The 22,273-nt window shown below is 39.9% G+C and overlaps 1 protein-coding gene across 6 annotated transcripts in view; it reads left to right on the top strand.

Annotated features, from left to right (window-relative positions):
• Positions 1-22,273, top strand: part of CRIM1 (cysteine rich transmembrane BMP regulator 1) — a 321,806-nt gene that overhangs the window by 216,190 nt on the left and 83,343 nt on the right. For 5 of the 6 annotated variants that reach the window (XM_050950291.1, XM_050950290.1, XM_050950288.1 and 2 more), the window contains one exon: positions 10,747-10,875. The exons of the other annotated variant lie outside the window; for it this stretch is intronic. In XM_050950291.1, the coding sequence (XP_050806248.1) occupies positions 10,747-10,875 (129 nt within the window). The remainder of the gene's footprint in view (positions 1-10,746; positions 10,876-22,273) is intronic. 6 annotated transcript variants of the gene reach the window in all.

Raw genomic sequence — 22,273 nt, 5'->3', positions numbered from 1 at the left:
AAATTGCCTTTCTAGTTCCATACTGTGGCAGACTTGCAAAATAAAAAGATAAGTGCTTGAAATCTATTCAATATTTCAAACTTCTGACTACTATTTTGGTAAAAAATGGCAGCCTTTCCTTTATGAAAAATCTTATAATGCCTCACTCTTAAAGAATATCTTTACAAAATATTGGTATATTGTACTGATAAAATCTGAGTTTGCAAGTTAGTCATAACTTACTTACTCCTAATTACTTTGCATTATATTAACACAGGCAATATTCCATATTCACAGTACCTGATGCAACATTTTAGTTGTAGTAATATCATTTATTTCAGGTCTTGAAAACAACAACAAACTTAAGTTACAAACCTTAAAAGAGGGTATGCAGGCAGGTGTGCTGTAGATTTACACCCCAGTTTGCCAGGTGCTAAATCACCATACTGACAAACCCTAAGGGTATAATTTACAAATTTACTTAATGTGGGAATATCTATAAATGGAAGTAGCAAGATAAGGCCTGTGATATGAAATTAGCAAGTTCTGAGGGTTTCTTCAGTGTATTTTTCAGTATATATGGTTTTTTTTAAATAAAGAAATCTTGGGCTAAATGCTCCTTTCTGGTGTATGGTGTAAAAGGCACCAAAGAAGGGAAAAGGGGCTGGAAAACTGGTTGCTGCTTTGAGCAGATCCATAACAGTTGTTTTGAATTTTGCACCATTTTTGACTTCTGTTTATTTTTTTAAAAATGTATCGGTTGGAAGCCATCATTTGAATCGGATCTTGGGTTTCAGTGTGCCACCTTATTTGAGAAAGAAGGTGAGCCACTAGATGGGAGTAGTTGCTTAGCTTGATTCAATATGCTCAAAGCCCTTGAGATTTTCAAGCTGAGTTGGAAGAGTGTTGCAGCCTCCTTGCTAATAGCAGGTGAAAGTGTGCACATGAGCTGTCATTCAGTAGTAGTTATCCTTAAGGAAACGAAAGTAGTTATCTGCTCACGTGGGAAGTCTGTTTAGAACTGTAAGCAACTGAAAATTATAAGGTAACTGCATAAGAAATATGTCTGAATTACATCATTTGTTAGGAAACTGTATAGTAGTTTATGCTGGAAGCCAAAAGAGGTGCGCTGTCAGTTGTAGATCTGTGGAACACTAACTTTGACAAGATTTTTCATTCCCTTGCCTCAAACTACCAGAGCAGCTGGGAGAAACAATAAACCACCAAGAAATTTATAGTGGTGGGCAAGGGAGACTGCCGTATGTGTTGGTTGAGGGAAGCAATCAATAGGGCTTGTCAGCAGCAATATATAAATGATCAGAAACTGCAGTCATTTGCCACGTATTTCACTTCCCTGAGTAGAGAAGTTTTGCTTCTCTTTCTTGAAACTTCCCTAAATTGTATCTAATGAACTTTTGGTGCATCCTCATTCTGGCAGTATATGCAGCATTGCAATAATGCATATGATTACATTGGCTCCCTCTTCTTTTGGTGTGGATTCATTTACCAGTCTAAGTTACAATTATAACAGTTAAGAGCACTTGAGGGAGAAAGAGTATGGCTTTGCATTTTATCAGCCTTTGAGGATGTCTTCTATGCTTTATAAGTAAGATTAACTGAAAAACTGCATAAACTATGGGCCAGAGTAGTGGAAGTAAAGTGAGACATTTAGTGAATTGTTTTGTTTTGAACAACGTATCTGTTAGTTCTATTAATTTCAATTCCTACGATGTGCTTTTACAGAGGGTGAACAATCATCAATAAGCTTTGGCTGTTCTTTGTTACCCTCACTTAGTTTCTGTGCTGCTCCTACACTGTGTGTGTGTAAATGCCTAGGCCTTAAAAACTCATCTCCTTTTCATTTTGTTTTCATAATGAGAAGTGGGTGTTTCAGTCTCACTCAAATGTTGCTGAAAGTGGTCTTTCATTTTCATCGGAACCCACTCTGTCCTTCTGCTGTATTTGTTTCCCAGACCTCATGATTCAGCAGGGTACACAATTATACCTGGATAGAAAAAAGTCATTCTGTTGTATGATTTATATATTTTTTTGCATTTAATTTCCTTGGTTTTATTTAAGTGGGGAAAATCTGCCTCTCTGATAATGTGATCATGTAATTGGCCAATGTAAGCTATGAGGCTCATATCTTACTTAGGTAAATAGATTAATTTCTCAGGTTTGCTGCTGCTTATTGATAAGAGACAGTTTTCTGGACAGGGCAGCAGCACTTTGGTATTTTATGAAAGTATCTTTCCCTAGGGGGAAAAAATGAAAATTTAGGTTTTTTTCTGCACTGGTGGTTTGCCCTTGTTACGGCTATTTGTTATCAGCTATCGGTGTGGCTGCATTGCTGCAAACCCCTAGAGTAGCCAAGCCCATAGAGTGGAAAAGACGATATAAGACATGATTTGCACCATTGCATCCCACCCTGATTTCAAGCTTAGGTGAGCTGGATCAGCGCAGATCATGGCTTAGAGAGTTTGACTGTGTATGTTAGGGTTTTACACTGGTGCCTTTACCTTGGTTGTTGACCATCCAAGGCTGAAATCTCCATTGTAGACAGTGCCTTAGACTGTGTAGAACTTGCAGAAAAACTTGCAAACTGACTTAAAAAAATAGAATTGCAAACTCTTGATTTTCTTGTACCTACTCTTATCTTCTGTTGTGAATTTTGCTATGTGTTTCAAGAAAATATTTACAGCATCCTTCAGCCTGAGAGGCAGCCCTGTCCTTACTGAGTTGCTAGTTTTGATAAGCAGGGAGACTCTGTAGTGATTTCACATGGGGTGGGGGATGGAGGAGGACTTAATGAGGTGCTGCTTAAATCTTAGGACATACCTACTTTGAGAACACTCAGTGTTTTTTTCCAGTTATTGTATTTTATTTTTATTTTTTGCAAACTTACTCTAACAAAAAAAAATCTTCATGAAAGGGTAGCCAGATGCCTGGTTTCGAGCTTTTTTCCTAAACTCTTTCAGTTATTGTACAAAAAGTGATCTGTTTTTTTTAAAGTGAAGAATGTATGAATGTCAGTCTCCCATAAATCAAAAATGGATTAACAGATTTTTCTCAGATTTAAAAAAAACCCCAAAAGCTGCTGAGATGAAACATAGAAAGTTTTAGCCTCAGAGGTGAATTTTTTCAGACAGTTATGAGGATGTGGAAACAAGAGATTATAGTGGATGTAACCTTAACTAGAGCATTTCGTGGCAGTGAAACCTATATTATGAAGAATCCTTTTCACCCTAGCCACTCCCTCTTTTTCCATTCTGTCCTCCCTTTTTCATTGCTTTTATCTACCATTTAGTTCCACTTCTAAAATATACAGACAGACTACACAGTTTTCCCACCCATTGTTCATCTGTGCACTCGATCTTTCTCCTGCAGTTTCTACCAAGTGCACCAATGAAAGGCTAACCCAGATCACATGATCTTATGTGCTTTTTCAAGCTTAACTACTGTTTGCCTATTCAAATAGCCAGAAGACTGGCAGCAGCAAAGCTGGCTTTATTTGTTGAGTCTTGTCTAGTGAAGTGAAAAGGTCTGATACTTTTTTCTAGCTGCATTTTTCTGGGGGGAGTGGGGAGTGAAATTATTTCTTTTGTCCTCTGTTTGCAGCTCATTGAGAATCAGGCATGCATATAAAATTACTGTATCTCAGGGCTTACCTTTATGAACAGGAGAGGGAAAAAACAGATTTGTAAGCTTGTCTGGAAATATTTGAGATGCTTAGGGCAGACACAAAAGTGGGAGATAATAGAATAATAACACAGCAAATGAAGGATTAGCAGAAGTTTGTTTTAACTACTGTAGCAGTGGTTTTGTTGTGTCATGTGTAAGAAATAACATGCTGCTGAACATTTCAGAGTGGCAGTGGTAATTTTTCAAGAGTATGTACCAGTTTACAACAGAATCAGAAATCAAACCTATTGTAGCTTTCAAGGGCTACAAAATGCAAAGTATAGCAATTGATTTTTTTATAGATTTTACTTAATATGTAGGTATAATTTAAGTTTTTTAGGGATAAATTCAAAAGGAGGGCATGAAATCCTCATCTGTCCACAGTCCATTCTTTTATGTCTTGATGGTACAAGTAATACAGAAGTTCCCATGATGACAATTTTCAGTGAATTCCTACTTTCAGTTGTATTGATTAGTTGTGGCATTTATAAAAGTCTGAAACAATAAACGTTCTTCTAGCACAACACGTTCCCTTCAATAAGATTTGTTTTCTATTACATAAATGAGCATTTCCCTCATAAGAAAAATAAATACAAAACTAAATGATATGTGTAAAGGATTAAATTTAGAACAGTAATGTGAGTGGCAACTAAATTTATCCTGCACCATTCAAGTTAGGACAAAGTTCTGTGTAAATGTGATGTTCTGTTATTTAAATAGCATTACCCTCTTGTCAGCCACTCTTCCTAAAATTTCCAGTATTCCCTAAAACGGGTTACCGCTTTGGGGCCCTGTAACACTTCTGATCTACTCCTAACCCAGTACAGTATTCTAAACCATAGTAGAAATGTTCTCAGACAGCTCTCTCTGCAGGACCATTGCACAGTGTAGCAGCTTCATTTATTTGCCTTTGTTGTGCTGTGAGTTTATACAAAGGCAGGAGATGAACCCAGCACAAAGCATAAACAACATTCTTTTGGCACAAAATGAAATATTGGACAAGAACAACAAAGGATGAACAACGTTAAGGCTTTAAATAAATACTCATTAATTTACAATAACATTATTAGATTACTGTATTTATAAATAATACCCTTAAAAGATGGAAAATTCATAAATTAAAGTCCTTCAATCAATCTTAACTCTTGCATGAGATCAACAGATGAGGTTACAATATCCTTCAGTCACTTGACAGAGAATGTAGCTTCTGAGATATCACCAGCTAAGCTTACAGGTTTCTTCATACACCTAGCTGAGATTATCTTGCATGAATTCTACAGCAGACCATCTATTTCAGGCGCTTTATACAGATTGTACCTCCCTCAGAAGCCTTCTCAAAACTTCCAACTAGAATAGAAGTGAATAGAAGTCTGTGGTCTAGAAAATAGGACATTAGACTGGGAATGAGGAGAGTGGGGTTCAGTTCCTGACCCTGTTGCTGACCTGCTGCATGTGGCCTTAAACAAGTCACTCTGTGACTCTCTGCTTTGGTTTGCGCTTTCAGTCTTGTCTATCTGGTCAATTTAGATTATGAACTGTTTGGGTCAAGAAATTTCCCTTACTATGTGTTTGGACAGCCCTAGCTCGATGATACCCCGTTCTCAATTAGTGCTCTAGAGCTAATACAATAATAATAATAATGAAAATACTTGAGTAATTTCAGCGAGTGTTAGCTATTTTTCTCACTGAATTTACAAGATGTGCCAGCAAAGCTTGAAAATTTCTAACATGATAGTTACTGGTTTTGCAGAAATTGCAAGTTCTGGCAGTTTCACCATTCATGCTTATAATTGTTATGAACTGTAGCTATTAGTTTCATAGAATTCACAAGCTTTGCTAGGGATGTTAGTAAAGCTGATAAATTACATTAACCTTAGTTATTTTTGCTGTTGGATTTAACAAGCGTCACTGGCTCTTCAGAGTTTTTTGCATGGATTCAAAGATAGAAGTTACAAGGACAACTGTCATTATAGGTGAACATAAGAACATGATCGCATCATCTGAAATGCTTCCAGTTCCACAGGCAGGGCCAGTTAAACAAGCAGAACTGCAGGATCTCAATGAGTGAGATGATAGGGAGGATGGGGTTTAGATTTATTAACAACTGGGGAAACTTTTGGGAAAGAGGGAACCTATACAAGAAGGATGGGCTCCACCTAAATCAAAATGGAACTGGATTCTGGCACTTAAAATTAGAAAGGTCGTAGAGCAGTTTTTAAACTAAGGGCTTGGGGAAAGCCAACAGGTGTGGAGGAGCACATGGTTTGGAGAGAGACATCCTTTAGGGGAGGATCTATTAAAAGGGATTTTGTATGTCCTAGTAAGGAGGAGAGGATGGAAGATGATAAAATATGGGTAGAATCCAAGGAGAAATAGTCAAATGAAATAGTCCCATTCAATTACATCATATCATGTCAGACAGCTAAAAAGTGACAAGTTTTTGAAGTACTTACATACAAATCCTAGAAGTCTAAATAATAAGATGGGTGAATTAGAGTGCCTCGTTTTAAATGAGGATATTGGTATAATAAGCATCACAGAAACTTGGTGAAATGAGGATAATCCATGGGACAAGTAATACCAGGATACAAAATGTATTGGAAGGACAGAACTGGTTGTGCTGGTGGGGGAGTGGCACTATATGTGAAAGAAAATGTAGAATCAAATGAAGTGAAAATCTTAAATGAATCAAACTGTACCATAGAATCTCTGTGGATAGTAATTTCATGCTCTGATAATCAAAATATAGCAGTAGGGATATATTACCAACCATCTGACCAGGATGATTATAGTTACTGAAATGCTCAGGGAGATTAGAGAGGCTATAAAAATAAAAAACTCAATAATAATGGGGGATTTCAACTATCTGCATATTGACTGGGTACACGTCACCTCAGGATGGGATGCAGAGAGAGTTTCTTGACACCTTAAATGACTGCTTCTTGGAGCATCTAGTCCTGGAACCCACAAGAGAAGCAATTCTTGATTTTGTCCTAAGTGGTGCACAGTATCCGATCAAAGACATGAAAATAGCTGGACTGCTTGCTAACAGTGACCATGTATAATTAAATTTATCATCCCTATGGTGGGGAAAACACCGCAGCAGCCCAACACGGTCATATTTACTTTCAGAAAGGGAACTACTCAAAAATAAGGAAGTTAGTTAAACAGAAATTAAAAGGTACAGTGGCAAATGTGAAATCCCTGCAAACAGCAAGGAAACTTTTTAAAGACACCGTAATAGAATCTCAACTTAAAATACCCCAAATTAAAAAACATAGTAAGAGAACCAAAAAAGTGCCGCCATGGCTAAACAACAAAGTAAAATAAGCAGTGAGAGGCAAAAAGGCATCCTTTAAAAAGTGGAAGTTAAATCCTAGTGAAGAAAATAGAAAGGAGCATAAACTCTGGCAAATGAAGTATAAAAATATAATTCGGAAGGCCTAAAAAGAATTTGAAGAACTTCAAGAATTTGAAGCTTAAAAACTCAAAGTAATAGCAAAATTCTTTTAAGTACATCAGAAGCAGGAAGCCTGCTAAACAACCAGTGGGACCACTAGACAACTGAAATGCTAAAGGACCACTCAAGGACTATAAGGCCATCACAGAGACACTAAATGAATTCTTCGCATCGGTCTTCACGACTGAGGAAGTGAGGGAGATTCTTTTTAGGTGAAATATCTGAGGAACTGTTCCAGATTGAGGTGTCATTAGAGGAGGTTTTGGAACAAATTGATAAATTTAACAGTAGTAAGTCACCAGGACTATCCAAGAGTTCTGAAGGAACTCAGATGTGAAATTGCAGAACTACTAACTGTGATTTGTAACCTATCATTTAAATCGGCTTCTGTACCAAATGACTGGAGGATAGCTAATGTGATGCCAATTTTTTAAAAGGGCTCCAGAGATGGTCCCAACAATTATAGACTGGTAAGCCTGACTTCAGTACCAGGCAAATTGGTTGAAACTATAGTAAAGAACAGAATTGTCGGACACATAGATGAACATATTTTGTTGTGGAAGAGTCAGCATGTTTTTTATAAATAGTAAGGCATGATTTCCCATCTGTTAGAATTCTTTGAGGGGGGTCAACAAGTATGTGGACAAGGGGAATCCAGTGGATATAGTGTACTTAGATTTTCCGAAATATTTGAATGAGATCCCTCACCAAAGGCTCTTAAGCAAAGAAAACTGTCATGGGATAGGAGGAAAGGGTCTCTCATGAGTTGGTAACTGGTTAAAAGAAAGGAAAAAAGGGTAGGAATAAATGGTCAGTTTTCAGAATGGAGAGAGGTGAATAGTGGTGTCCCCCAGGGGTCTGTATTCAACATGTTCACAAATGATCTGGAAAAGGGATAAACAGTGAGGCGGCAAAATTTGCCGATGATACAGAACTACTCAATATAGTTAAGTCTAAAGTAGACTATGAAAAGCTACAAAAGGATCCCACAAAACTGGGTGACTGAGCAACAAAATGGCAGATGAAATTCAGTGTTGATAAATGCAAAGTAATGCACATGGAACACATAATCCCAACTATACATATAAAATGATAGGATCTAAATTAGCTATTACCACTAACAGACAGACCTTGGCGTCATTGTGAATAGTTCTTTGAAAACATCCACTCAATGTACAGTAGCAGCCAAAAAAGCTAAAAGAATGTTGGGAATTATTGAGAAAGAGATAGATAATAAGACAGGAAGTATCATATTGCCTTTCTAGAAATGCAGAGTACACACACACATCTTGAATACTGTGTGCAGATGCTGTTGCCTTAATCTCAAAAAAGATGTGTTGGAATTGGAAAAGGTTCAGAAAAAGGCAACAAAAATGATTAGGGGCATGGGAGAGCTGCTGTATGAGGAGAGATTAATAAGATTGGAGCTTTTCATTTTGGAAAAAGAGATGGCTAAGGAGGGATATGATAAAATCATAACTGGTGTGGAGAAAGTAAATAAGTAAGTGTTGTTATTTAGGCCTTCTCATAACACAAACTAGGGGTCACCAAATGAAATTAATAGGCAGCAAGTTTAAAACAAACAAACAAGGAAGTATTTCTTCACACAATGCACAGTCAACCTGTGGAACTCCTTGCCAGAGGATGCTGTGAAGGCCAAGACTATAACAGGGTTCAAAAAAGATCTAGATTAAATTAATGGAGGATAGGTCCATCAATGGCTGTTACCCAGGATGGTCAGAGATGGTGTCCCTATCCTCTGTTTGCTAGAAGCTGGGAATGGGTGAGAGGATGGATCACTTTGATGATTCCCTGTTCTGTTCATTCCCTCTGGGGCACCTGGCATTGGCCACTGTTGAAAGACAAGAGACTGAGCTAGATGATCTTTGATCTGACCCAGTAGGGCTGTTCTTATGTTTTGTTCTTAATTTAAGAGGTCCACAGACACTCGGAGTATGCTTACTGCATCTGGGAGTGAGGTCTCCCAGCCTGAGTAGACAAACTTGTGCTATCAGAGCTTGAGCTAGTGCACTAAAAATAGCTGAGTGGATGTTGCCATTCGAATGGAGACTTGGGCTAGCCACCTGAGGTCAAGTCTACTGGATAAGGTTGGCTTGATCTTGGGTGGCTATCGTGAGCCACTGGAGCCACAACATCCATACAATTGTTTTTCACGCACTATCTTGAGCCCTGTGAGCACGAGTCTGTCTTCCCAAACTGGGAGGAACAGTTCTGGAAAGCAGAATGGGAAAATAAAAGTAAATACTTCTGTTCTACATATTTTAAACAGAATGAGCCAGAACACTAGTTGTTTTATAAGCTGTTTGTTTTTGAGACACAGGTGATATTTCTGTGTTTTTCTTTCCACTTTCACTTTGTTTTCATTTCAACTTGCTTCGATTTTTATATGCTGTTTCATCTGCTGAGATGAAACTGCAGTGTAGTTTAAGACTCCATTCCTGCAAAAAGTGACTCTCATGGCTGATTTTATGCACTGTGAGAAGTTCTCTTGAATTCACTGGGCTACTCCATGGTGCAAAAAGTTAAACATATTCGTAAGTCTTTTCAAGCTAGAAGTCTAATTCTGTAGTTAAAGTTGCTAAGTGGTTTTGATGCAACCTTCTAATGGATGCTGGAAGGAGAGTAAAAGATGGCAAACTTTTGCCTATGATTTCATTGGCACTGCTGCGTGAAATAAGGGTTTACACAATCAAGACTGGTTTAATAATTGGTTTATTTATATATATATATATATATATATATATATATAAGTTTCTCTAGTTTAAACTGGGGATAAAAATACTTTATTACGGTCTGAGCTGTTGTGAAAACTATACAATGTTTTAAAATGCAATCTAAATACGAAGTATTGCTAAGAGATGGAAAAAAGTTCTGGAGTTGCTGGTTGCATCCCCATTATTACTGTTGAGTTATTTTGCACTTCAGACAGGGATTTTCAACATCTTTGTTCTGTATAAAAAATGCAGCACATTTTCCCCCAAAATACAGCATTTTATCCTCTGATTACAGTATGAATTTTCTGAGAATTTACAAGTACTGTTGATCCATTAATTTGAATCAGATAGCCTCTCCCTCTTCCCCCAGCCCCCATATTGTCTTAACAATTCAGTGTCCCTACATAGTTTAAATTCACTGAAATTTTGTGCTTTGGCTGTATTTGAAAAAAATAGGAATAAGTCATTTTTTGTTATTGACTTTAACTTTCAGTTATGAAGAATTTAGTGTGAGCTGGCACTAGAAACACAAAAAAGTGCCTTAGTCATAATTATTTGGTTTCTGTGTTTTTTGCCATAAGGCAGAGTTAAGGTTCTTTGTTCCCTAACTCTGCATTTCTATACCTTTAACATGTTGATGTTAAATTTAAAAGAAACCCAAATTCTGAATTTCCTGGGTTTATAAAGCTTGTTTTTTATGCTAATTGCAACATTCCTGTAATATATTTATTTAAATTGTTGATATGTACACTCAGCTGTAACTTAATCTTAAAGAAGTTTTCGGCTGATAATGTGATAAAACTTTATATTTTAAAAATATTGCAAGAAGGGAGTGGTTATTTCTAACCAATTATACTTACTTGTATTTATTTCTTTTTCTTTATTTATTAGAACCAACTTACATCACAATAGGTCCACCCACATGTGAGATTTTGGTGAACTGCACTTTGACTGAGAGAGACTGTATATATAGTTTCAGACTGGACCAAAATGGTTGCCGCATTTGTCAGTGCAAAACCAGTGAGTACAGAAATCATTGTGGTTCATACCTTTTTATCAAGATATGTTTTACCGTGGTAAAATCCTTTGTTTATTTTAATGTCGAGTAAAATCTTGGAAGTTTTGAAATGAAAATCAGTACACAGGTACATTACTATAATTCACTGTTTTAGGATTGATTTTTTTTCTTTGATAATTATTTTGTTTGCAAAAATACAATTGAAGCATTTGTTTGGAGAAAACAATGTATTACATGGACTTAACAGCTAAGGAAAAAAGGTAGGTAAGGTTTTGGACTTCTCTTTGAAAATGTCCCCTTGGGAATTTTCTTAGAACTTTGATATTTCATTTTTTCTCTACTTTAAAAAAAATGGCTTAGCTTTGATAGAAATAAGTGTTTGTTCAGATGTGTGAGCTTTATAGTTTTTTGCTCTTTGAAAAAAATCATTAAAAATGCAGTGTTCATATTTTCTTGGGTTTAGTATTTGGATGCCTTACGCTTCATATTTATATCACAGATTCTCATCTGGTATGTGACTTTTACAAGTAAGATATAACTTTCTCTTGGGAGCACTGTCCTTATATCAGTCATGTTAGCATTGTCATAGGGAAACAGCAGAACTTGATTCTCGGTACACATTTCATTGAGAGTTTGTAGTATACAATTGAAAAATAAAATTTGAATCACTCCGCAGGGGACGTACGATTTGAAATCTCTGCATGCACAAAGAGAGAGAGCTTGCAGTATAGCTGTCAGTCTGCCTTAGGAGTTCTACCAAGGAGAGAGGCTTTAAGTCGGGGGAGAGGCAAACTTTTTGGCCTGAGGACCACATCGGGGAATAGAAATTGTATGGCAGGCCATGAATGCTCACAAAATGGGGGTTGGGGTGCGGGAGTGGGTGAGGTCTCTGGTTGGGGGTCCGGGCTCTGGGATGAGGCTGGGGATGAATAGTTTGGGGTATAGGAGGGTGCTCTGGTCTGGGACTGATGGGTTTGAGTGCAGGAGGAGGATCAGGGCTGGGGCAGGGGTGCAGGTTCTGGCTGGGGGTGCGGGCTCTGGGGTAGAGCTGGGGATGAGAAGTTTGGGGTGCAGGAGGGTGTTTCTTACTAGGATTGAGGGATTTGGAGAGCAGGAGGGGGGGTCAGGGCTGGGGCAGGGGGTTAGTAGGTGGGGAGAGGCTCAGGGGTGCACTCTGAGTGGCACTTATCTCAAGCAGCTCCCAGAAGCAGTGGCATGTCCCTTTTACGGCTCCTATGCAGAGGCACAGCCAGGTGGCTCTGCATCCTGCCCCATCCGCAGGCACCGCCCCTGCAGCTCCCATTGGAGCACTGGATGGGGCCATTGGAGCACCTAGGAGCCAGAGCGGGGCCATGCCGCGGCTTCTAGAAGTCATGTGGAGTGGCCCCTGTCCCTGTGCCCCAGCTAGAGCACCAGAGCGGGGCCATGTGGCTGCTTCCAGGAGCTGTGTGGTGCGGCCCCTGTGCCCTGGCTGGAGTTTGCCCACCCCTCTTTAAGCTCTATTGGTAGCTTCACTGGAGTCCTGACAGTGGAGACTGTCAAAGAGATGTTCTGAATTAATGCATCACTCTGGTCCTCTGCCCCTCTTTCCATTCTAACTGACTCCACTCGTCTTCTAGGCTGAGCTGGATGATTTCAGATGCCCCAGCGGATCAGGATTATTAGAGACTTGTGCTCTTGGGTATCCTGCAACTTCCTCGTGGAATTTTCCACAACAAGGATGGAGGTGTACTTGTAGACTGTGTTTTGCCAGCAGAAGCCAAAAGAACCAATGGGCTGATCCAAGCTCATGGAGGTTATTTAGAGGAGGTTATTTCTCTGGTGGTGATAGAGTGCAAGAGAGTCTAACGAAGAATACTATGTAAAGTAAACGATAATAGTGGTAGCTCTGACTGTTTATATTTTTTGAGAACCAGTTGTATTAACAATAAGGAAAAGCTCCCATTGACTTCAGCAGCAGCAGGGCTGGATTGCATATCTATTTCCTGCCTTCTGAAATCTGGACAGGGTTTTCCCTTTGCTCCTTAAAGCAGAACAAATCATTTGCCTCTTCCAAATCTTGCGTTGGCTGGTGCAGTGAGAGGAAGCAGAAGCACTCCTGGAGTAGTCCATGCTCCCTAGGGAGACCTTTTTGTTCAAAAAAAAAAAAAAAAGGGGCAAATGTGCACCTTTCATAGTACTTGCTGAGTGCAGCAGTTATGGGTTAGTCTGAAAGCTCTTTCTAATCAGCAGACCATGCCTCTTTGAGACTTTGAAGTACAGTTCAGCACATTATCTGATCCTCTTTCCCCTTGAAAAAGCAGCAAAGAGTCCTGTGGCACCTTATAGACTAGACTGTAGTGCATGCATCCGACCAAGTGGATATTCACCCACGAAAGCTCATGCTCCAATACGTCTGTTAGTCTATAAGGTGCCACAGGACTCTTTGCTGCTTTTACAGATCCAGACTAACATGGCTACCCCTCTGATACACTCTCCGCTTGCTCGTTCTTGACTGCTATCATCCCCATAGTATGTGCATGGAAAGAATAGGGGTCCCTAAGTCCACATCTAGGCTTACAGCAGCACGGCTATACCGATACAACTGTCCCACTGTAAGATCACTCGTATAGTCACGCTGTGCCGAGGGCAGAAAGCTCTCCCATCGACATAATAAAACTATTTACTTGAGCAGTGGTAGCAGTGTTGGCAGGACAGTATCTCCTGCTGACATAGCGCTGTGCACATGACGCTTATGCTGGCGAAACCTCTGTCTCTCAGGGCAGTGGTTTTTTCACACTCGTGAGCAACAAACGTTTTGCCAACGTATGGGGTAATGTAGACATGACCTGAGTCCTCCCCACTACTTCTTGCACAGTAGTGCAGTACAATATAGGATTTTACCTCTAATGAAGTGTAAAGAAAATATTACTAAAGGGCTAAAGATCAACCAAATGCTCTAGCGTTTTTTACCTTGTGAAATCAAATCCGTGTCCTGAATTGGAGAACTGTTGCCAGTTTTGAAGCCTGGGGATGCATGCAGAATATTTAAGTATGTCATGCAATCCTGTCAATGCCAGAATGCTTCTGGGAGATTGCATTGTGGCAGTCTGAGAACTGAGACCTGCTTTCCCTGCAAATGATATGAAGCTCAATTCTCTTCTCATGAAAGCAGAGAAGAGCTGTGCTGCAGTATTTATATTATACTGTAGCCTTTAACTGCTCTTAAAACCAAAGTGTGAAGTCTAGTATTCTGAAATAAGTGTTGATGTATAATTTACTGGCAGGGCTTTTTTGATCAGACAAAAATCAGTGCATTTATGTAGATATATCCCTGGTACTGTTTTTAGTATATTTTCTCTGGGTAAAAGAAAAAAAAATCATTCCACTGCAGAGGTTAAATAATAAGAAAATGTATACTTGTATGTGTGTAGCTACACACAGAGGAAAAAGTGTGGAAAAAATGTGACTGTTCAGTACTTCTGCAAATTAGGCCGCAGGTTGAGCACCCAGAACATAAAGGAATGTATATTCAATAGCCACTCATGAAAAGTTTTGGTTAAAGTGGCTTTTGCCAAGCATCACATAGCAAGTTGATGGCAAAGGCAAGGCTACTATATAGATGTGCACAAGGATGCAAAAATAGGAAATGCTAGGTTTAAGGTTTAACCTATCTTCTAGGATGAACCTAGACTGTTTTCAGTGGTAGCCGATAACAGAACAAGAAGTCAAGTATCGGAAGGATAGCTGTGTTAGTCTGGATCTGTAAAAAGCAACAGAGAGTCTTGTGACACCTTTAAGACTAACAGATGTATTGGAGCATAAGCTTTCATGGATGAATACCCATTTCGTCAGACGCATGTGAACAAGGAGTAATGATCTCAAGTTGCAGTGGGGGAGGTTTAGGTTGGATGTTAGGAAAAACTTTTTCACTAGGAGGATGGTGAAGCACTGGAATGGGTTACCAAGGGAGGTGGTGGAATCTCCTCCTTTTAGAGGTTTTTAAGGTCAGGCTTGAGAAAGCCCTGGCTGGGATGATTTAGTTGGGTCTTGGTCCTGCTTTGAGCAGGGGGTTGGACTAGATGACCTCCTGAGGTTCCTTCAACCCTGATATTCTTTGATTCTATGATTTTGCTATCTCAATAATATTATTTTAACATAGTGTTTTTTAAGGGCAAAAATAAATTCTATTATGTGCAACAGGAACAATCTGTCCCTGGCATGACTGGGCTTAGTGGTCATAGTGGGAGCTGGGAGCCAGGAGGCCAGCTGAGTCTGGATACCAGGAGACCAGAGTCTGAGACAGGCCAGAGGGCAGACCAGGTGTCAGGAGACAGGCAGAGTCAGGAGGTCAGTCTAAGACAGGCCAGTGGACAGGCTGGATACCAGGAGATCAGAGTCAGGTAGCACAGAGGCAGTCCTAAGCAGGGAAAGACCCAGTTTCAGGCATGACTTCCTGTTCCTCTGCTTGGTTTAAAGAGAAGCCTTGGAGTTTTGCCTACCAGATCCCTTCACTAGAGTACTCTGCCAAATCTGAGCTTCAAGTTCTGGTGACTGTTTACAGGTCACTGGGTGGTGGATCGGAATGTACAGACTCCTAAGAGCACTGTGGCCTGGGATTCGAGATCCGTGGCCCCTGAGAATCCCAGATCTATAAACAGCAGGGTTTGAATCCTGAATCTTTAGCACTGCAATTGAGACAACTTCCCCTGGAACAAAATGACTAATTTCATGAGTTGGCAGCAGGAGAAGGCAATGTTCATCTGTGGACCCAGAATTGCTGGGTTACATATGCAGGAGTCGCCCTATCTAACAGATGGCATAGCTAAAAACAGATATTTGCTAATGTGAAGTGGCTGAGACTTAGATCTGCCATGTAAGATTTGGGTTCTGTTTCTGGCTTGTCTAACTTGTGAGACTGTCATAACATATTCCCAGATTTGGACCTTAGCGTCCAAAATATGGGTGTTAGCATGAAAACCTCCAAGCTTAGTTACCAGCTTGGACCTGGTAAAGCTGCCACCACCCAAAAAATTAGTGTTTTGGGGCACTCTGGTCCCCCCAAAAACCTTCCCTGGGGACCCCAAGACCCAAATTCCTTGAGTCTTACAACAAAGGGGAATAAACCATTTCCCTTCCCCCCTCCAGGTGTTCCCTCCCTGGGTTCCTGGAGAGATATACAGAAGCAAGCTCCGTGAATCTAAACAGAGGGACTCCACCCTCCCCGTTTCCAGTCCTGGAAAACAGAAGTACCGAGAGCTAATCTCTCTTCCTCCCTCACCCAGAGGGAATGCAAAGTCAGGCTAATAAATCTAACACACACAGATTTCCCCCTGACTTCTTCCTCCCACCAATTCCCTGGTGAGCACAGGCTCAATTCCCTGGAGTTCCCCACTAAAGAAATACTCCAACAGGTCTTAAAAAGAAAGCTTTATGTAAAAAGAAAGAAAAATACATAAAAATGGTCTCTCTGTATTAAGGTGACAAATATAGGGTCAATTGTTTAAAAGAAATATGAATAAACAGCCTTATTCAAAAGAACACAATTCAAAACACTCCAGCAACTACACACATGTAAATACAAAAGAAAAAAAAACAATAACCCCTATTGTTTTATGATCTTTGTACTCACAACTTGGAAACAGAAGATTAGAAAGCAGGAGACAGAAAAATCCTTCCCATAGCCGAGAGGGACAGACACAAGACAAGAACAAAGAACTCACACACAAACTTCCCTCCACCCAGATTTGAAAAAGTCTTGTTTCCTGATTGGTCCTCTGGTCAGGTGTTTCAGGTTACTCCTTTCCAGGTGAAAGAGACATTAACCCTTAGCTATCTGTTTATGACAGAGACCTTGCTCAATGATAGAGATTGTGAAAGGCATGGAATTATCATCACCAATTCGCTGAAGTGAGTAGAAATCAGGGTTTCCAGGGTCTCAGCACAATGCATGTTCTCGTAATCCTAAACATATTTTATGGGCACAGCCACAAGAGGCAGAGGATCTACTGCAGTAGCTCTGTCCTGTCCAGAAGTTCATCTCTGTGTAGACTCCTGAGATGAGGTGCTAGTATGATACATGTTTCAGTGCAAATGGAATCTCAAGAGTTTTTGGTATCGAACCAAAAGCAAACTATATTGTTTGAAACATAGATGGGAAATGATGATTTTTCAAGCATACGTGAACTACCAAATCTGAATGGATTTTCATGTTGCCAGCAAAAGGCACCTCCTTGACCCTAGGATTCTCCATCTGCCAAATGTCTAAATCCCACCACAAATTATGGAGGCATTAGAGTATTTTTTAAAAGGCAGAAATTTGTAATGTAAGGACTATGACTGCTCCTCCCGTAATTTAAATATGGCACATAAAAGATACAGAAATTATTCTTCAAGCATGACATTGTCAGATAGCATGATACCCAAGGCACCCTGGCAGGGATGAAGTGTCTTCAGAAGGGACTTGAATACATGGATCTCTGAGAGAACAAAAAAAAGAGGAGTCAAAGACAGCCTCCAGTTTTTTAGCTTGAGGGGTATGGAAGATGGTTGTGTTGATGACAGTGACAGGAAAAAAAGGATCACATGGAGCTGAGTGGAAAGACCTAGAGTTCAGTTTTGGAAGTGTGAAGCTTGACAAATGAGTTAGGAGACATCCAGAAGGCGATGTCAGCGAAGGAGATTGAGATGCAGGATTGGATAAAGGCAAGTCAGGAGCAGAAGTAGTACATCTATGGGTCATCAGTGTAGACATGATAGTTGAAACTGTGAACATATGAGAAAAAAAGAGTATAAAGTGAGAAGAAGAGAGCGCCAAGAACCAAGCCATGCCGGGTCCCCTACACAGTGGAAGAGTATAACCCTAAAAAAATTATTTTATTGTGTTACAGGTTAAAAATTTTGAAATGTTTGTCATTTCACTCCCTTAATTGTTGCTTACCCTAAATATAGATATTTGGGGTTGTGAGTTAAAAAAAAAATCTATCCTTACAATTAATTCTAACCATTTTTTGGTGAATATCTCTCGTCTATGACATTCAAGATGCTGGTGCATTTAATGTAGCAGCCTTTCTATTGAATTTAATATCAAATATAAGGCATATATGCATATTGTATGTAATGCAAATTTCTTTGAATTAGTATAAAAATGGGAAATATCTGAACACTTTCTGATAGTGAAAGTTTTCTGCTGTTGTCATGAAACATAAACATGTCTCGTGAAACTAGGATAGTGGTATCAAAAAGTACAACATTCAGCTAACCAGCTTGAGGACAGGCAGAAGAAAGTATTTTAGCTTGCTGAAAGTAGGAGAGTCCTGGCAGAAGTAGGATACTCTTATTCTTCAGTATATAATGTCATTGGCTAACAAATGTGTTGAACCTCTGACAATTAACTATGAAAGATCATGAAAAATGGGGAAATATCAGAATGCTGGAAAAAATGTAATGAGATAAATTCTTAGAACTGGAAAAGAGTGATCCTGACAGTAACTGTATGGTAAATCTCTAAATTCAATCCCTAGTAAAATAAAATAAAATAAGATTATCTTTATTTAAACACCTAGAGGATAATGAAAACATACACATTTAACAGGATGGGTTTGTATTATGATGAACAAATCATAGCAGAGAAACTTGATCTCTTTTCTTACTATAATTACAAAAATACCCTAAGGGGGAGGAGGAACAACAGTAGGTGGTAATAGTATACTGATTTTAGTAAAGAATATATGCCTCATGAAATCAAACTAGCAAAATTCATTCAAACTGGCTTGGATGTGTGAGGATTGTCACGTGGAATGAAAAGTGTCTGAAGGACTACAAAAGCCAGGTTACTTGCTACTAAATATTTCTTCAATATTGCCTGTACAAGTCCACATTCCTGGAGTCATATGTGATATGTAAATCCCAGAACTATTTAAAGCAATTATTTATTAGGGCCATTTACACTCAGTACACTTATGAAACATTTAATTTAAGAAGGGTTTTAGAGCATCTCAACACTCCAACCCTCTGTTTTCATCAATATATTGGAAATCAATAGAGAGTTCTAAAAGAAGGAAGAATAGTTAGTGTGGATCTGTGGAGGCAATATATTCAGAAAATTCCGTTACTGTTAAGTAACCTAGTTCTCTCCTTCATAAATTTGCCTCCCAGTTCCCCACCCCTGAAGATGAACCAGCACTAGCAATCCACACCAAGAGGATGTCTGAGGGGTGCTTAATTAAAAAGGTACTGTAAAACAGCTCTCCTGAAATAGGATCTGGCTTCAGCATCATGAGGATAATGATGGGTAAAGATATGTAGGTAGTTCCTTGTAGCCACACTACACATCTCAGAAATGGACAGTATACCAAGGCACGCTTAAAATGCTGCCATAGCTCTTGTTTAATTAACAGTAGGACCATCTGGTATCTGAAGCTTTGTCTGCAAATTAGAAGACAAAATACAAAACAAGCGTACCTTCAAAGGCTTCTACACCTCTTGGATTTCTCTTCAAAAGCCATAAGTAGCCTGGATGATTTATAAAAAGAGTGACTGTGTCTAGGTAATGGATGAGAGCCTGCTTCACATGAAAATTATGGAATAAATGTCTTCCCATGAATAAAAGGATCAAGAAAAGAACCATGGAAAGAAATGCACTATCTAGAATAAGAAATTCTGAGACCATTTCAGAATTTTAGGTTTGGTCAGAGCACCAAGGTGTCCATGTGGGGAAAAAAAAAGTACATGAAAGATAAGCTTATATCTAAGTTTAAGAGATTAGATTTTGTTTTACACACATACCAGAGGAGACAAATTAAAAAGTCAATTCACAAGGCTAAATAATAAAACTAGGCTAAGTGTTCAAGTGGAAGATCCTTTGTGGATTAAATTATGGAATTATTTATGAACTAAACTGCATCTCCTTTAGGCCTGATTCTGAGACTGTTGAGCACTCTCCCAAATCTTGCTTGAATTCAGTGGAAGCTGGGCATGCTCAACACACCTTAGAGTCATGCATCGGCAGCTTGTGTGAAGTTCTGTCTGACAAGGTATGATCCATTGAGATGGCATGCTGCGGGGAGCGGATTCCATGCTGATAACTATTGCAGATAGAATAGCACTTGTCACTCATACAGGTTAGCTGCACTGATGTCCCCTTTCAGGTGTCTCCGAGCGCCCCCCTGTAGATGTTTACATCATATGCCTTTACCTATCTGTGGGCAGAATTCCACTGTTCTCCCACTGTTGGACCAGGTCCTGGGCTACAGTACCACGTGTATCAACCATTCTTGCCCTGCATGTCCAGATGAGTTTGGGCACCTGCAGTTCTTCCCTTTAGGAGTCTAACCAGTGATATAGTGATCAGACAGCCCTCTTAAAACAAAAATATTGTTTGTTTTAGCAGTAGGAACAAAGCAGATTTTAAAAGAATAAACAGTCCACATATATGTCTGTCTTGCCTAAAGGTTTAGCATCCATTGATGGCAGACTAGTCTGTCCCAACTTTTCAGACACTCCTCAGCAGGGTCCTGGGCCTTGGTCTAGTTCCCTCTAAATGACTACAGCCCTCTCTTGAGAGAGGGTCCCTTTTAAATCTCTGCTGCAGTTCTTCTGTTCTATGTTCATGAGCCTTTTCCTATCCCATTTAAAATCAGTTGTTCTTCATGTGCTGGTCCCTGTGTGTATTCTACTCTAGGTACTCATGTGCTCCATGTGCCTAAGAAGACTTTTTTCTAGTAGTTTCTGTTGGTCTGCACTCTTTCCCTTCTTGTGCTTTGATCTGCGAGTATAAGGGGCCGTTCAGACTGACCACCTCTCCAGTTCCTTCTTACTGCTGCATGGTCAAAGATAGAACTCTTCAGTGTCCACAGGGTTGATTCTCCTACATCGAACATGCAAGTATTATAAATTGTAGATGGCATACATAAAAAAAGTATTAGTTTAGTTTAAGTAGTTTATAAGATAGATTGACAGATTTCAGGGAATACCTACACCGCACATGCTCTCTTCCCAGTACGGGACTCCAATTATGCCCAGGGCTCTGAGTGTCAAGAACTGCATCTCCTGCCCTGTTCCTTCCCAGTCAGCAATAACCATCAGAGGTGCCTCTGCCTCAGAGAAGCTTATATCTCTGCTAAGTGTCGCATCTGTCACTCCTTCCTACCTTGTACACATTAAGTGTAGGAGGTTCAGGGTTAGGAAACACCTCATGGAACAGGCTCTGAGGTCCCAGTTGGATCTGGGCTGGGCAGACCCCACTATACAGCACTCTGAGATATTGAGTGCACTACCAGCACTACCACTTTGGATGGAAAGACAGGCAAAGGTAGAGGCAAGTACTGCTAGTCTCAGGCTCACCAAGAGGGCAAGAAACCCTCTCTAGAGTCTACAGAAAAATACTGCTCTATATCCACTTCTAAGAGGAGATCTGATTTTCCCCTATGCTGTTGAGGTCAGGTGACTATCGTGCCTTGTGCATGGAAGCTCAAAAAACCATCAGAGTTGTGGCTAAGAGACCCTCCTCTTCATCACTGTCGATACTGAGTAAAAAGAGGCATGAGCATAGATAGAGCCCTGCAAATCCATAGATATCCATGAACCACTGCAGATCAGATGCAGATACAAATTTTCTATTTAGAGCCCTGCAAGTCTACATATATCAGCTTTATATACGCAGATATCAGTGGGTCATTTTGCAGATCAGATGCTTTTGTTTACGTGCAGAGCTCTAAGCATAGACCGTTATTACCACCAGTAACAGCAAAGAACTGACCATCCTCCATACATCATCAGCATTAACACGCTCTTGTGAGCTTACACCAAAAACTCACAAGGAGAAGACACTTTGTGATGATTACACAGCTTTGGAGAACATGACCATCCTTTCAGATCTGAATCTGAACTGTGTCAGAACTTCTTACAAGGAAGATCATGACGCCATCAGTCCATGAGCATTATGAAAGAAGCTGGTCTGCTATTCCCTCTTGTTGCTGGGATATTTCCTCAGTGGTTTTGACAGCACTGTCTTTGGAGATGGGAGCTCACATTTTCTTCATTTGGCAATTCTGCTTTGGGAAAAGGACAGTGTCACTGGGTGGGCTGTTGCTGCACCCAGCTCCAACCATGTGCTTTCACGCACTATCTCAGTTACGGAGGTTTATTCTTTTATAGCAAAGTTAACAAACAGAAGGCAGTTTTAAGTCAAAACCTAGCCCCCAGCTTCAGGGCCATCCCTTCCAGGGGTCTCTGAATCCCTGACTTCTGGCAACTTTCCTGCCTCCTCCAGCTCTGCTCCCCTCTTGGAACTGCAGCTGTGGGATTGCTCCTTGATCCTCTGGCCCCATTAGCTACAGGGACTCACCACAGAACTTAACTCCCCTCCAGTGTGGCCTCTGCTGCCCAGGGCTCAGCCTTCCTCAATCGTTCCTCCCCCTA

The sequence above is a fragment of the Gopherus flavomarginatus genome, chromosome 4, assembly GCF_025201925.1.
Source record: "Gopherus flavomarginatus isolate rGopFla2 chromosome 4, rGopFla2.mat.asm, whole genome shotgun sequence".
Classification (NCBI taxonomy): Eukaryota; Metazoa; Chordata; order Testudines; family Testudinidae; genus Gopherus; species Gopherus flavomarginatus.
The sequence above is the reverse complement of the archived record's forward strand: the minus strand, read 5'-3'. Positions and strand labels throughout refer to the sequence as shown.